Genomic DNA, 16,749 nt, shown 5'->3' with positions numbered 1-16,749 from the left:
AACTTTTTGCATGAATGGGGGTAGAGAGACAAATTTACTTCTTTTATCATCCCAAAGGCAATGGGCTGGTTGAGAGATTCAATTGTCTCATGAAGACTTCAGACTGTTAGCTGTGAAGGGAGCATGAGTTGGATGGATAATTTGGAAAGAATTTGTTTGGTGATTAGAGTTCTTCCTAATGACACAATTGGCTTTAGTCCATTTAGTGTGATAAGAGGAAAGGTTCAGTCTTCAAAAGAGATGTTGGGATGGAGCAAGAGGTAAAGAGTTGAAGTTTGGTCTTCAGGTGAAGAATGATTGAGGATGACAGAAGCTAAGGATTTGTGTAACAAAGTGTATGACAAAAGGGTATGTGCAAGACAAGTTACGCGGTAGTAGGACAGTTTGTAGTGAAAGGTGTAGTGTAGAAGGTGGACTTGAATGGATGTGGTTGGAGAACTTTGACGGGACTGCAAGAGCGAGGTGTTGAAACCGGTTTCAATAGAGGTTTGAAGTCTGCCGTTAAGTGAAGCGCTATGTCTGAAAAATAATGGTGAAGGAAATGTTGGAGAGGCAAGTGAGTGCAAGAAAAGAGATGAAGCTGCGGGGCTAGAGATTTCTGGATGTGCTGCATTAGTGTCTATATTTGGTCGAACCTTTTACACCATCAGACCTTTTTGGGTGAGGGGTGATGTGTGGTCAGGAGTCTCCTGAAGGCCAGTGCTAAGATTGCATTCATTATTGTCATCTGTGGGCGGAGGGGGCCCTGACAACCTCAGATGCATTAAATCTGATTAAATTGAGGCTGCAAAAAGGAGATAATTGGGTTAAGACCAAACCAATACAGAGAGAGCTCAGTAAAAACACTAATGATATATGCTGTAAAAACACAGGGTACAGAACAGACTATAATTCCCTCCATGAACAAAATGTTCAGTCTCCCTAGAAAGGAGCAAAAATGTAAAATCATTAGCTACTCTGAATCCTACATAGCAAACCAAGCTTGACGGCACCTCCCCGATTCTTCAGTACTAGGTGGAATGGCAGGGAAGGCATTAAATTGGAGATAGGAAGCATGTTCTTACACTCATATTATGTGTGTGGATACCAAAGGAAATGGTTGTTGAAAGAAAGATTATACTCCAAAACTGTTCCTTGTGGCCACTGGAGGAATGTGTATTTACTGTCAAAAAGCAGAAGTAAATTGTAACCATAACTAGACAGAAATAGGACAGAAACCTCAGTCGCGTACCCGGCAGGCACCGTGCTTTATTATATGGGTACAGGACAGAGTCGGCCTTTGATTGTCTTTTGTCTTTCCATTGGCACTTGGCAAGACGTCCACTACTGTCTTTGACGCACAGATGAGAGCGACACTTAAGGCGTTTTGTGATGGTAGCTCATGCTGCGGGGCCTATACAACTCTGCATGCTTTGTGCTTCCACAGGTACATACCTTCATAGACTGCGGCACTGGACCTGATCCAGGAATCCCATGGGATTTCCTCCAGGTGGGTTGGAGGTTGCGTACGACCATGCCCCTCATGCGCTATAAGAGTGTAAAGTACACAGTGGCCGTGCGTTAGAACTGAGGGTTCCCTTTCACCCACCCCAAAGCTGAACTCTGCATGCAGCGGCGACCCCACAGTCCAAAACATAGGGATCTGCCTTGCATCACAAATTTACAGTGCATTCCAGAAAAGCTATGTACAGTTATTGCTATTAGATACTACCCTGACGACAGATCTACTCAACGCTCAATGCTACTGTGCTGTTTCTCAACAATCCAGCCTGTGCTTTGTGGATGTTTTGTAAAATATAAAAATCTGTGCATGGACCCTAGAAATTGAGGCATAGAACTTGTCAATGACGAGGAAAGGGGCGAGCAACACATATTTGTCCTTTACACAGAAGGTGATCTGATCAGTAGAGAAACATTAGATTTGAAATGTCAACTGGCGGGCGCTCCGCAGCCAGATTGCCAGTAGTACGTGGCCCTCTGCTTGGCATTTGGATGGTGGAGAGATGTGTGTAGGCAGAGCGCTCTGGTTAACCCTGTAGCAAATTTTTGGCAAATCCCAACAGCGTGGAAAGATCCACTCTTGTCTCCTCAGTCCTACTACTCTTTCAAAATCAATGGCTTGTTGGAAAATGTATGTATTTCATCGTATGGCGCCCCACCTCTATAAATAGGCCGTGGGATGAATAGCTGTGTTTGGAGTACAGTTCGCCGTTTCACGCTGGCCTACACATGCGTAGCCTTCCATCGCTGGATCCCTTCCTGGATCCGGGTCGGCGTGCTCCTCGCTGTGTCGTTGCGGTAGCAGTAGACCCCGAAGAGTTTGAACTTCTTGTCTGGGAAGCCGAGGCTGCGTACCCCTGGCTCCCGCCCTCCGCAGCGGGAACGGGGGTTGACGATTGGGTAGCGGATGCTGCCGTCCTCTAGCCAGCCCGCCTCGCAGCGGTCTAGTAGCTGAATCTTCCAAGCAGCGTACAGTTGCCCCACCTTGGCCAGCGCCGCGCCCTGGGCCTCGCATGCTTTGGCGGCTTCAGCGTAGCTCAGCTTCCTGTACGTCTTAAGGAAGTAAACTCTCCCTAGAAGAGAAAAACAGATACATGGGCTGCGTTAGAAGTAGCGGTCAATTTTAACTTCACAAAAGCATTGGCGTCCCCACCATTCTTTGAAGAGACCGCGCTGCATGTTTGCTGCTATGGGAAAATTGACACTTTACCTCTCTTCCTTTGCCCCGCCACATGGCCCATAGGGCCTGATATAATATAGGGTGAGACCCCTCCAAATAATGTTCACAAACAAGCAAACATGTTTATTTCTAGATAAAGCCAAACATGAGCCTATTACGAAGGGAGAGGCCTGCATGGGTGGCAAGGGTCTTAGCACAATAGACTTTAAGTACCTTTATGAAGCAGAGTGCACTCTACACAAACCACTCCGAACAAAATGGGCAGAGGACTCCTCCAAATGTTTTTTGCAACAAAAGTGTCAAATTCAGTTTTTGGTCATTCCTTGAACAGGTTTTTTTTTATCATCAGAGTTGGCAGGGAAGCTGCAGTCAGAGCTTGAGAGTAAAAAAATCTCTTTAATGTGCTTAATTTGTGCCGGTGTTGGCCGGTGCTCAGCACCAGCACTTTTTTGTAAACACCTGGCACATGGTCATGAGAATCCATCCGACTGTGGCTCTGTGTGTGTGTGTGTTTTTAAGCAAAGTTGTTAGAGGAGCTTTAACTATTTAATATCTTTTTTTACAATGTTAAAACTTGGGCTTAAAGCTGCAGTTTAAAGTGACGTGGGTTTCGCCAGCTGCAGGGGACCAGTGTGAAATACCACTTCATTCCCCCACTCATCCACCACCCCACTCTCTGCCCCTCCTCGGCACAGACGTCTTAACTCCACTCCGCATATTAATGCTTTCGCACACCAATGTGTTGGCGCACCTTTGCTTTTTGTAGTGCTTCTCGTGTGCTCCCCCCCCACAAGGCCTCTGGGAGTGTGAACACTGCATTAAAAATTCATTTTCACCTCTCTTCCCTCCTCGTCTGTGCAAACCGAACTCCCAAATCTCCTCGAGCGGCCTGCACTCACTTACGTTGTCCTGATGTGTAATTTACCACTGAATTACTTCTCACTCTTTTTGCACCTAGAAATATGAGCTCACGGCAGGACCAGGGATGAAAAAAACTATATATCTCTCTCTCTCTCTCTCTCTCTATATATATATATATATATATATTACAATCCAGAAATTCCACAGGAAAAGGAATTCAGGCGAGCCCACAGCAGTTGCAGCAAGTAAGTTTATTCTTGGCAGAAAAGACGACGCGTTTCGACCACGTCCGTGGTCTTGGTCACATATATATATATATGAACGAGACTTTTCCCGCACAGTTGATGAAGTGGGAGATAGCGCCATATGCGATAAAGATTGCAAGCAGGACTACAAGGACCAGCAGGCACCGCCACATCCAGGGGCGTGCCATGATTGTTTAATGAGGCCCGTTCTGCTGCCCACCTGCAAATGATATCGTCACCCTCTGAGGAAGAAGGCAGCCGCCTTCGAAATGCGTCAGGGAACTTTTGACGAAACAGGATTGAAATGAACTCTCCCGCTACATCAAGCTATCCAAGCTGTTTGTGTGTGGAATAAAGCCTTGCTCAAAGCAGCCCCGCGAGTTTGGCATGTGTTCTTTCACACGCGAGCCTTCATATATATATATATATATATATATATATATATATATATATATATATATTTATATATATATATTCTCCTCTAAGGCAGGCCTAGTAAGCCCTAAGGCAAAGAGCTGTATTTTGTTAAGATAAACATATATTTTGTTGTCTGTACAACAAAATCCTAAGAGCGTTGGTGTTTGCTGAGGACAGTTAAGTAGCCTTATAAGGTAAATGCAGGGTTAATGGCTGGCATTCCAATGTGTCTAGCTCCTGACACAGGCTACCTAACCATGTCATGTAAGGTGTCAAATTAAAGGGGGCATTAAATGTGAGTCACTGGTGCAGTCGAAATTTATGTCAAATTTAATGCTGGCCACTTTTGCGAAAGTTGCCTCTCCTTGACCCAGCTAGTCCTGTACTGTAGGTGTGGCCCCTCCCCACAGGATGGCCCCCTCCCCACAGGATGGCCCCCTCCCCACAGGATGGCCCCCTCCCCACAGGATGGCCCCCTCCCCACAGGATGGCCCCCTCCCCACAGGATGGCCCCCTCCCCACAGGATGGCCCTCTCCCCACAGGATGGCCATCTCCCCACAGGATGGCCTGCAAAGGCGGGCATGAAAGGTGATGTCGCCTTTGAAAGGCCACAGTGACCACACTCCTGAGCAGGAAGCCTTTTGTTTCCCCTAGACAAAGCCGAGGCAGGGCCATGGAAGGGAAAACCAGTTTCAGAGCCAGTTTTCCATGGGCGTGCCGACCATGGTAGCCACACACCCCTGGAATGGGCTACCAAGGTCCTTACACTCAAGGAAGACTTTAGCCATGTTATTTGTAGCATGGAAGTTGCACTCTGGGATAGCCAGATGCCCTCCATCACCGGAAATGTGTCACAAGATAGCAGGGGACCTACTATTCAATTGGCTAGTGACTGCATTGTCCTCTCAGGCACTTTACTGGGATATAATGGCCCCCCTGGCACCCGAGACTTCAGTACTCACTGGACTTGGAACACGAAGAATACCACTTTGCACCTGTTGGAAGTGCAAAAGAAGCTGTTCTGCCAATACCGGACACTTTGGACAATTTGGAGATAGCCAAAAGTTGCACCAGAGCCTGCTGGACCTGTGGGCACTGGTTGTGACCACATTTGTCTACCCCAAGGGACACTAGCCCCCACCAAAGGTTTGCACGATGACCTTTGTGTTGCAGGAGCAAAATGTCTTCATCGTCGGCCCTTTGACCCCAGCAAAGAGGAGTTTGCGGGACCCCAATATCCACCTGGAGCATCTATTGAGCATCTTTAACCTTTTCAGCGCGACCGCGATTCCCCCTCCGGTGCTGGGCCCTAATAAAAACGGGCGTGGTCATGACGGAACGGTTCCGTCATGAGCACAGCTCAACCGTAGCTCATGACGGAACCGTTCCGTCATGAGCATCGAAGGGGTTAAGCCTGCATCCCTCAGCACTGGGACCACTCCAAAGAAGTCCATGGCGGTTGCCCTGTAAAGTTTGGAACTCACTCTAAACACTCTGGTGGCCTGGTAACTGTCTGAAAATTACTTTAAGGCCTCCTACACCTCTTTCCTGTTGGATTTGGTTGTCCAACCCAAGTCGGAGTAGCCGAACACAGAGTTGCAAACTCTCTGGAGGGTAAGGAGACCCAGCCTGGAGGGATGGGCATTCTAGTAGAGTCTTTGATGAGAAAACACATGAACTTGCAGACTGTGGATTTGTCTATAGTGTGTACCCATCGGGTCCCGTTTCAGGCACCTCCAAACTAAGGGGCCCATTACGATCGCGGACGGACTTGCGTCTATCCGCGAGCCCTGTGTAGGAGGGAACGTCCGCATGTGCTGCAGCGTTCCCTCCTGTGCAATTAGGATGTGACCGCCACCCTGGCGGTCACATCCTCTATTTTTACCATTGCGGCAGGTGCGGCTTCAAGCTGCACCTGCCGCAATGTTAAAAACACATGCAGTGTATTTACATGCACAAAGCGGCAGGCACCACGCGGTGCCTGCTGCTTTCTGCATGTAAATGCAGGGGGATACCTATGGTACCCCCCATGTGCACCCCCCCCCACCTCCCTTCACCCAGGGGGCCCGCAACACCCGCAAGGGTATTTGCGCGCTCTAAAAATCGCATAAAATAAAATAAATAAGATCCGTATGCTTTTCCACGGCGAAGAACCCGCCGCGGTAAAGCATCTCTTCTACGCCATCCTAATATGTCTGGCGGTGTCTGAAAGACACCGCCACCATATTAGAGCTTTTCCGCCGCGGTTTAAGCCGACCGGGGCGGAAAAGCGGCGGACTGAAACCAAGACCCACCAGCCATCCTAATGTGGCGGTGGGTCTTTGGTGGGTCCGCTGAGGATTTTTCGCATCCTCCGGGCTGGCGGTGGCTTCCGCCGGCCCGGAGGATGCGGAAAATCCGCGATCCTAATCGACCCCTTAAAGCAGACAAGCACTGTACTAGTCAATTTGTTAGATTTCAGGATTAAGGAACCGATCCTAACAGAAGCTATTCAAAGGAAAGTTTTTTTTCTGGAAGATGTGCTGTAGGAAGCTAACTCTGTATATACTACACCAAAAAGAGGAATAGTGTGCACCGAGTCCAGTGAGTCCCTAAAGGTATGGGAGAGGTTAAAGTAGATAATACCTTACTCTCAATTTAGTGGTAACTGGGCTGAGCAGTTAGGATTATCAGAGGGCAGTGTGAGTGCATTTGGGGCACACACTCATGCAAGGCAGGAGCACACATTCTGTGTCCGACTCCAGACCAAAGTTTTAGTACAAAATATTTACTTTAGTTACTTTTATTTTTAGGGACCAAATTGGACTCAGTTGCAGGTAAGTAGACTTTTCAATAGCAGTACTTTCAAGTGATTACTGGCAAAAGATTTGTATAGCATCAAACAGTACTTTACGTGTGCATGAAATGCTTTACAATTTAAAGAAAGATACTTTGCATTTGTCTCTCACTATTCTACTAAACGTGACCCTGAATACAAACCTATGGGAGTAAAGTCAGGTGAGTAAATTTACAGGTAAGTAAGTGGTTGTGGTATTCAGTCTCTGGGAGTTATGGTCAACATTGGGCAAGGATCGGACCAGGGTAGGTACTGCACCACCAGCCGCACTGAGGCGGCTGGGTGCAGAGGTAAACGTCGTTTACAACGCAGTGTTTACACCGCACGACCTTTACCACGCTGCCATTGCAACGCAAGTCGTTACTACGACTTGCGCTGGTTGGCGCTGTTGGTTAAGGAATATTGTAATTTTATATTCCAACACCTTCCCTACTGTTACGTGGGCTGGTGTTGGAATAGAAAACCATAATAATCCTCAATCCGCGCCCTGCAACGCAAGTCGTTGTAACGACTTGCGTTGTAAAATCCGTGATGTAAAGTACTGCGATCAAAATGATCGCGTTGTACTATCATACATCCGGTGCAGAGGTCACTGGGCCCTATGTTAGTCTATGGAGGCTGGGGGCACCTCAAAGAGACACCCGTTGCAGGTAGGTACACAGGGCAAGGGGGGGTAGGCAAGGTAGCACCAAAGCTGCACCACCAGCAGCACAGGAGCGGCTGGGTGCAGGGTGCAGGGTGCAATGGGAGCGTGGGGTGCTCTATAGAAAGCAAAGGAGATCCTCGGTTAGAGAAAATGGCTGCAGGCTTGGTCCAGAAGACTGACCGAACGAATCCCACAACTGGAAAGGTAAGTTGGATAGTGGCGGGATGCCGGGACACCATTGGTTGGGCTTTGCTAGGCCTGGGGGCTACGGGTGCAGGGATGTCTTTAGGCGTTGGGTTTCTTTCATCGGTTCCGGTCAGGGGAGACCCTTCAAGTTGAGGCTGCAGGCTTCGAGGGGAAGGTCAAGAGAGGTCGTCCAATGCTGTATCCCATGTTAGGATCGCCAGGAAGACGTCGGTGGGCCACCTGGACTCAGGCCATGGGCAACGGATGCAGAGTGGAGTGTCCACCTTGAGTTAGTTTCTTGCCGGACAAATCCGGTGTCCAGGGAAGACAAGAGTCTTTGTAGAAGACAGCACAAGTCTCTTGAGATTGCTGGCCGTGGGCCATGCCAGTTTCTTGGAGCAGGGTCGCTGGAGGAGGAGACAGGCTGGTAGGGCTGGGGCCAAGAGTCGTCTTCTTCTACACTGCTGCAGGGCTCTTCGCTCCTTCTTCTTTGAAGGTCATCCAATCTGAGGAACAAGGTTCTGGGGAGCCCTTAAATACTACATTTTAGGGTCTTACTGAGGTAGAGGGGCAGTAGCCAATATTACATGTAGCTTTTGTTGATTAATATGCTTGTCTATATGCTGATCCATTCTCACCCGATACATTTTTTTTCCTTTTCAGATTGATGATGCAGGAGCTAGGGGTGCAGCTCCCATTTTTCTTGAAATCATGCCAATGGCCTAAGAAAACTCGGTATAAAATGTTAAAGGCAATAAAACATTTTGAGTAAAGAAAGATTTTTGATGGTCGTCCTTTTTTTTTGTTTCCTTACAGGATTGTGACCGCATGGGTTTGGGGAGTTCTCAATCCACAACTGCCCTATGGAACAGACGGGGCTTTGTTACTCTAGCTGATTTTAGTATTAATGGTAGATGGAAAACCTGGCTGCAGCTAGACCAGCTAGTGTACGAGAATCCACCCCCATGGTTTTGTTTTGCACAAATGTCCTGCTGTTTGCGAATGTTAACTCTGATTTTGATCCATTCACTCTGAACTTTTAATAACTATTTTACAAGCTTAATATGATTGCAAATACAGCACCTTGTACAACATGTCTGGGGGTGGCAGCTGGCAAACAGCCACTCAGCCTAGACACTAGTGTTACGTCGTTTTTCAGGGGGCATCTCTAACATGCCCCCTGTGTGCATTTTTCATTAAATCCCACACTGGCATTAGTAGTGTGGGTTTAATTTGATGAGAAATTTGATACCAAACTTCCCAGTTTTCAGTGTAGCCATTATGGTGTTGTGGAGTTCATAATGACAAACTCCCAGCACCATACACTCTTATTGGCATTACTGCACTTACAGTGTCTAAGAATTGACTTAGACACTGTGGGGTACAGGGCTCATGCACCTGTTCCCTCACCAGTGGCATAGTGCACCCAGCTAGAGGTGTGGCCACCTATCCCAGGGCAGTGGCTGGTAGGCATGGCACCTGGGGATGTGTGCCATGTCGGCTCTTCTCTTTGTTCTGCACCCAAGCACGCAGCCTGCAAAGGCAGTGCGTGTGTGTAAAGGTACAGGGCCTCTAAGGCTGGCACAATAAGTGCTGCAGCCCTGAGAGGCCTTCCCTGGCCACAAAGGCCTGGGTACCCATGGTACCTTTTACAAGGGACTTACACGTGGCCAAAGAGTGCCCATTGGGTTTTGCAACAGTACAGTTTAGGGAAAGAACATAGGCCCTGGGTACTTGGTTGGCAGGAAACGAGGGCACACTCAAAGTACCTCAACAGTTTGGCAAAAAGTGGGGGGCAACCATACAAAAAGGGGCACATAGAATATCTAAATGGGTGGAGCCTGATTTAATTGCAGCACTCTTTGGGGTTTTGACGGATAATGAAGCTTTCATGATCGGAACAGAAGTATTATTTTAGGGCAGCCTCAGTTGGTAGATCACTTAGTTTACAGTCATGGAAATCTTCTAGATGCCCGTCTTTTGATCAATAGCAAACCAAAATGAGTAGGGTACGACATCTAGGATGTATGTATTCCAAGAGGAACCACCAAACCGGTAAATTTGAACATCTGTGGGAGTATTTCCAGCTGTGTTTAGCAGGGGACAATGACATATAAGAGCAGCTGCAAAGATGTATATGTTGGTATTGAGATTCTTATGGAGGTGTTTCGAGCTGTTTTAGTATTGTTCTTTGCACTCTATAAGCATTTTTATACATGCAATACGTTTGATTCTTACATGCACTTTAGTGACTATATTTTGATGCTGTGGTTACAACTTTTCCTGCCAATCTGAGCAGGCTGGAATTGTGCCTTCAACATATGTGTGGCTTTATTGCACGTGTTCACTTTGCACTTAAACAATCTACTAATCATATATATTTAATGTTATCTGATAGAGATATATAGCTGTAGATTCCTTAACTTAGAATATCCTCCAGGCATCAGTCTGGATCCGGAAAATCTTCAGCAGTACCTCTGGGCGCCAGGAGACGGTGACACATGGCTCCGCCCTGATGTCGTCCATGGATGTGATGTCAGTGGAGCCATATAAGTCCCTCCCGGCACGCTGATGTCAGTTTTCTTCTTTACCGTATCCGTTCCTCTGGCCTGTTGTTGGTTTTGGGCCTTCCTGATGCCTTTTTGCATCCGGGGAACAGTGTGCGATGCCTGCTGGCTTCAAGTCGTGTGAGACCTGTATGCATCAGATGTTGGCAACAGATCCACACGCTATTTGTATGTGGTGCTTGGGGGAGCCCCACTACTCCGAGGAGTGTGGCGCTTGTCGGCAGCTGAAGCCAAAGTTCTTGCAGGAACGTAAGATGAAGTTATTGCCCGCACGGATGACCTGTTTGGAGTCCGGGCGTCACCGGTCCCCATCTCTAGCAGATGAGTCAAAGCGCCGGTCTCCATCTCATGCTGAGATTTCTGTTTGGGACAGGTTGCAGAGTCGTTCCCGGGGGCGTTGCACGCTTTCCTCAGGTAAGCATAAGAAGATGACGCAGAGGCCGTTGGCCTCACACGTTCAGGACGTCGGTGCCCACTGCTCCCGGTCTTTACCGGACATGACCCGCAACACTCGACCCCGACCTACCCCCCATTTCCTGGTGTTGGGGCGACTAGAGCCCAGATGGAAACCTATTATCTGGCTTTGCCGACCCCTCTACCTAGAACACCTTTGGGCCGCACAGAGGTGGTATGGAGTTTTGAAGCTCGCCGGTGGGTTTGGCCTCGGCTCCAACCGAGTGCCCTGACTCTGGTTCCAAAGTCGCTGCGACGTCGTGAGTTGGCCCAGTGGGCCTCCCTGTTCAGACGTCTGGCCGCAGTCCTCCTCTGGCGCCAGAGAGCAGACCTGCGGGTCTCCTGCGGCATCGGATGCGGCCACAGCGGTGGACCTGTCTCCGGGTCCACGCTATTCCATACTGCAGTCCCCTGTTGCGGTGGAGGGTGAGTCGACACTGTCCTGACGTTCTTTCCTGCTCCCTTAATGAGTGATGATGTGGTCCCTGGGGGTTACTTCCCCCCAGTGTTGCTTGAGTGCTCTTCGGAACATGGGGATGTGGAGCAGTTCCCCGGACGTCGCAGTGCTGTGCAACCGTCCCCCACTTATGACCTCTTGTCACCCCCTAGAATGGCCATGTAGGCCAGTGCAGCTTTTGCACAAGTGGTTCATAAGGCTGTGGACATCTTACAGCTCCGGCCTCCTATCTTTCTGCCTTCCGACCCCTTGTTGGATTTGCTCCATCAAGGCACTGCAGATGTCGAGCCGTTACTATCATTTGGCGGGTCTTTGTATGACATTCTGCTGGCCCTCTTCGGGGGACCCTGAGGATTAAGCTATTGCACATCCTAATCGCACGGCCCCAGATGATCCCGTCTGTCTTGCCCTTAAGCCCTAGGATGAAGAGACAGTCGTTTAGGCAGCCTTAGCTTGGCTGCCCTCGACCTCCCCTCTCATACTTCCACCCACAAGGGAGTTGCGCTTGTTGGAGTCATGTGGTTGACACATATTTGCATCTGTGAGCTCAAGGCTTTGGTCCTTGAACATGTCTTGCATGTTGGCACGGGCTACTTTTACCCTCTGGGATTCGGTAGAGCGTCTCCTTCTATCCCTTCCGGACGGCCCTTGAGCTGAACTATCCCGGGTGCTCCACAATGGTCATGAGCTGACCCAGTTCTCAATCCATTCCGCCATGGACACTATTGATTTCGTGGGACGGGCGATGGGCAGGTCCTTCGCTTTGCATCGCCATGCATGGCTACGGATGGCAGTTTTCCTGACAATGGTCAGGATTGTCTCAGAGATTTGCCCTTTGATGGGGCTCACCATTTTGACAGCCATGCGGACTCATCGGTCCAGCGTTTCATGTCTGGGTTTCCGTGAATAGTTTTGTTCTAGTCCCTGGTTGAGGACTTCTTGTTGCTTTGGCTGCTGTATTGTTAACCCCTTCAGTGCTGGCCACGTTCAACGCACGTCCGTTGAACGTCGCGGGCCCGCCCGCGCAATAGAACCTTCCGCACCAGCGCAGAACGTTCAGCGCAGCGGAGGGGTTAATGTTTTCTCTCTGTTATCCATGTCTGGGTTCACGCTTTTATTTCCCAGACGGCCGCTACAGCTGGGCAGCTGTTTTGGGCAATCATTTTGAATTCTAGCTAGCTAGTCTCAAGAGGTGCTCCCTTGCTTTTTTATGGGGATGTGACCAACCCTTTTTGGGGTATTCGTTGGCTATCGTATAGCCCTTCTACTTTGCACAGAGGAATCCTGTGGCAATGTTCCAAGTTCTTCCTGGTTTGTGTAGATCTTTTCTGAAGATCCTCGTGAGGTCCTCTTCAGATCATTCTTCTTCTTCCCCCCTTGGGGGTGATTTTTTATAGTGCATGGTCTTCCCCCATGGGGAATTGATCTATTATCCATGCCCTGAGATATGGCGCTATGATTTTGCATCTTTAGGCTCTGCCCCCTGTGTTATTAATTCTTCCCTGGCACAGAAATCACAGGGGTAGCGTGTCTCCTTCCAGGAGCCTGGGGGTAAACAGCCATGACAACGCGGGCTTTACCCCGCGCTGCCATTACGACGCTGCCATCACAACGCAAGTCGTTACAACGACTTGCGCTGGAGGGCGCTCTTGGTAAAGGAATAGTTTAACTTTCTATTCCGGTACAAAAGGGGGTGGTGATGGACGGATCATCTGAATCAATCAAACACTCACACCCAGTCAAAAGATCTGGGTTTAATCCATCACCGTTCTTGTTTCCGGTCCAGGGAAGGCATGGCTTGGCAGTTAGGGCTGGACTGTTCCCATGTGGCACAGGGTCAGACTGATTTGCATATAGCCATGTCTGAAATGGGGTGGCTGAGTGAGCTAAAGAACGGTGATGGATCAAACCCAGATCTTTTGACTGGGTGTGAGTGTTTGATTGATTCAGATGATCCCCCCCTCTCTCTCTCTCCCCCCCCCCTCTCTCTCTCCCCCCCTCTCTCTCCCCCCCTCTCTCTCTCTCTCCCCCCCTCTCTCTCTCCCCCCTCTCTCTCTCCCTCCTCTCTCTCTCCCTCTCCCCCCCCCTCTCTCTCCCCCCTCTCTCCCCCTCTCTCTCTCTCTCCCCCTCTCTCTCTCTCCCCCCCTCTCTCTCTCTCCCCCTCTCTCCCCCCCTCTCCCCCCCTCTCTCCCCCCCTCTCTCTCTCTCCCCCTCTCTCTCTCTCCCCCTCTCTCTCTCTCCCCCTCTCTCTCTCTCCCCCTCTCTCTCCCCCTCTCTCTCCCCCTCTCTCTCTCTCTCCCCCTCTCTCTCTCTCTCCCCCTCTCTCTCTCCCCCTCTCTCTCTCCCCCTCTCTCTCTCCCCCTCTCTCTCTCTCCCCCTCTCTCTCTCCCCCTCTCTCTCTCCCCCTCTCTCTCTCTCCCCCTCTCCCCCTCTCTCTCTCTCTCTCCCCCCCTCTCTCTCTCTCCCCCTCTCCCCCTCTCTCTCTCTCTCTCCCCCCCTCTCTCTCTCTCCTTGTATGGCTCCACTGCTGTCTCATCTGTGGACATCGTCAGGGTGGAACGATGCAGCGCCGTCTCTCGGCACGCAGCGGTACTGCTGAGGATTTTCCAGACCAAGGATTGACAGATACATCTTTTGGGCAAAAGTCGTGCATTAGTTGTGTTGCAGGCATGACACAACTCCAGCAATGCATGGGGGAGGCCTATCCTCACTGTGTTTCGGCAGTCCTTACGCTTGCTCCAAGTAGGCCAAGGTTTTGACACAGTGGCGTAGTGAAATCTTGTCGATTTAACGGAGTCACTTTTAGGAGGCTTTCCTGTGAGGGAAAGCACACCCTGTATAAATTATACTTGACGCAGGGCTTTACAACAAGACGCATCTCCCTAGATGCACCACGTTGTAAATGGTCAGCAATTTTACGTCGCCTCTGCATTACAAATAGTGGCACAAAAATGACGCAAATGTCAAACATTTTACTATTATTTGGGGGAATTTTTAGGGATGACACTTTGCACTTTAAGAATGTTTACATATACTGTCCCTTACTTGCTGTCCCTTACTTGCTGTGGGGCTAGAATTTGCAAAAAAAAGGAGTATATGATTGTTGCGTTTTTATATACTAGCGAATCTGCAATTTTGTGAAAAGATCTTATTTTATTGCACCACCACCACTTGTGCTTATTATCTAGTTACTATAATATTAAGGAAAAAGAAAATGGAAGAAGACCTGGAATGAAAGGAAAGAAGAAAAAGGAAAGAAAAAAGGTGAAAGGAAGAAAAAACCAAAAGGGAAGTAAACCCAGAAGGAAGGGAATGCAAATAATAAAAATTAAAGGAAGGGAAGTAGAGATTAAGGAAGGGAAGTAGAGATTAAGGAAAAGAGGTATGAAAGGAAAGAAAAGGAAAAACGATGGAAGGAATAAAAAGGGATGAAACAAGGAATAAAATAAAAAAAGAATAAAAGGTATAAAGACAGAAGAAGGGACGTTGAAAGGAAGGGAAAGGAAGGAAATTAAAAGACAAAGAAAAGAGGGTAGAGAAGGAGTGAAAATAGAAATAAAAAGAAGTAGGAAGAATGAAGGAAAGAAACAAGAAAAGAGGAAAATAAAATGGGACAAGAAAAGGAAAGGAGGAAAAAGTAAAAAGTAAAATAAGAAACAAGAGGAGAGGAGAGAAGTAAAAAAGTGAGAAAGGGCAAGAAAGACGACCCGAAATAAGGCCAGAAAGAAGAAATGAAATAAGGGGAATAGAAAGAATGACGGGAGAATAAAAGAAGAATAAAAAAGGTCCCAAAAGAAAGAAAGAAGAAAAAAAAAAGAAGAGGGGGAAGAGAAAGAAAGAAGACGGATAGGAAGGAAGAATGTAAGAAAGGTAAGAAGGCAGAAAAGAAAGAAGGAAAAAAGTAAAGAAAAGTAAAGAAAAAACAGTAAAGAATGAAAAGAAGGAAAAAGAATTGAAGAAACAAAGGACGGAACAAATTAAAACAGAAAATGAAAAAGAAGGGAAGTAGGAAAGGAGAAAAGGAAGGAAAGAAAATGAAAGGAAATGAGAAAAATAGATAGTAGAAGAGAAAAAAGGGCAATGGAAATGAAAGAAGGAAAGGAGTGAAGGTGGAAAAGAAAGCAGAGAAGGAAAATAAGTAGAAGAGAAAAGAGTGAAGGAAAAATATAAAGGAAAGATGGAAATGAAGGAAAGAAGGAATAAAGGAAAAAATAACAAAATAAAGAAAAAAGGGATGTAGAAAAAAAGAAAGGAGAAGGAAGAAGGGAAATAGAAAGGAGAAAGGGAGGAAAATAAAAGTAAAGAACTAAAAGAAGAAAAGTAGGCAGAAGAGAAATAAGGGGAAAGAAAATATAAGGAAAGAATGAAAGATAAAAGGGATGGGAAGAAGGAAAACATTGAAAGAAAGGGAAGTAGAAATGAAGGAAAGGAAGGGAAAAAAGTAAAGAAAGAAGAGAAGTAGGAAAGGGAAAGAAAATTAAGAAGGGAGGGATGAAGCAAGGTGAGGTGAAGTAGAAAGAATGAAGGGAGAAGATAAGGAAATGAAAGGAAAAAAGGAAGGAGGGGAAGCAAAAAATGAATAAAATAACAAAAGTAGAGGAAGAAGGAAAGAAGCAAAGGAAGGAAAGAACGAAAGTAGAGGAAGAAGGAAAGAAGCAAAGAACGAAAGTAGAGGAAGAAGGAAAGAAGCAGAGGAAGGAAAGAACGAAAGTAGAGGAAGAAGGAAAGAAGCAAAGGAAGGAAAGAACGAAAGTAGAGGAAGAAGGAAAGAAGCAAAGGAAGGAAAGAACGGAAGAGGAAAAAAGTCAAAAAGGACAGAAGGTTAGAGAAGCAAAGAAAATAAGGAAGCACACAAAGAAATGAAAAAGAAGGCAAGAGGGTAGAAAAGAAAGGAAGAACTGAGAAAGAAAATTGGGAAAAAAAGAAGCATTAAAAGAAGGAAAGAAGAAAGAAAATACAAAAATAGGATCAATGAATTGAGGTAAGAATGGAAGGAAAGGGAAGGAAATGAAAGGAGCAAAGAAGAACAAATAAGGAAGAATGATAAAAGGAAGAATAAAAGAAAGAATGAAAGTAGAGAAGGAAATGAAAAGAGGGAAGAGAAAAAGTGAAAGAAAAGAGAAATAAGAGGGCTAAAGAGGAAAAGGAAGGAAGAAGAGAAGGATGGAAAGAGAAACTGAAAGAAATGAAAGAAGGGAAGGAAAAAAGTGAAGAAACAATGAATGAAAGGCCAGAAAGAAAAAAGTAAAAGGAGCAAAGAACAAAGGAAGAAAAGCAAGATGAAAAGAAAAGGAGGGAGGAAGGACACCAATAAGGAAGAAAAGAAAACAGAACAGAACTAAAGACAAGTGGAAAGAAAGAATAAGGAACAGGAAAAAAAGAATGAAAGCGAAAGTAAAG

At 47.2% G+C, this 16,749-nt stretch overlaps 1 protein-coding gene across 1 annotated transcript in view; it reads right to left on the bottom strand.

Moving 5' to 3' along the window:
• Positions 1–1,223: 1,223 nt before the first annotated feature.
• The window catches only part of HAPLN4 (hyaluronan and proteoglycan link protein 4), a 92,359-nt gene continuing 76,833 nt past the window's right edge, over positions 1,224–16,749 (bottom strand). Inside the window, exon 5 of the mRNA XM_078670321.1 lies at positions 1,224–2,573. Within this exon, the coding sequence (XP_078526447.1) occupies positions 2,224–2,573 (350 nt within the window). The 3' untranslated portion in view covers positions 1,224–2,223. The remainder of the gene's footprint in view (positions 2,574–16,749) is intronic.

The sequence above is a fragment of the Lissotriton helveticus genome, chromosome 12 (assembly GCF_964261635.1).
Source record: "Lissotriton helveticus chromosome 12, aLisHel1.1, whole genome shotgun sequence".
NCBI lineage: Eukaryota > Metazoa > Chordata > Amphibia > Caudata > Salamandridae > Lissotriton > Lissotriton helveticus.
Note: the sequence above shows the minus strand (reverse complement) of the source record. Positions and strands in the feature narration are given on the sequence as shown.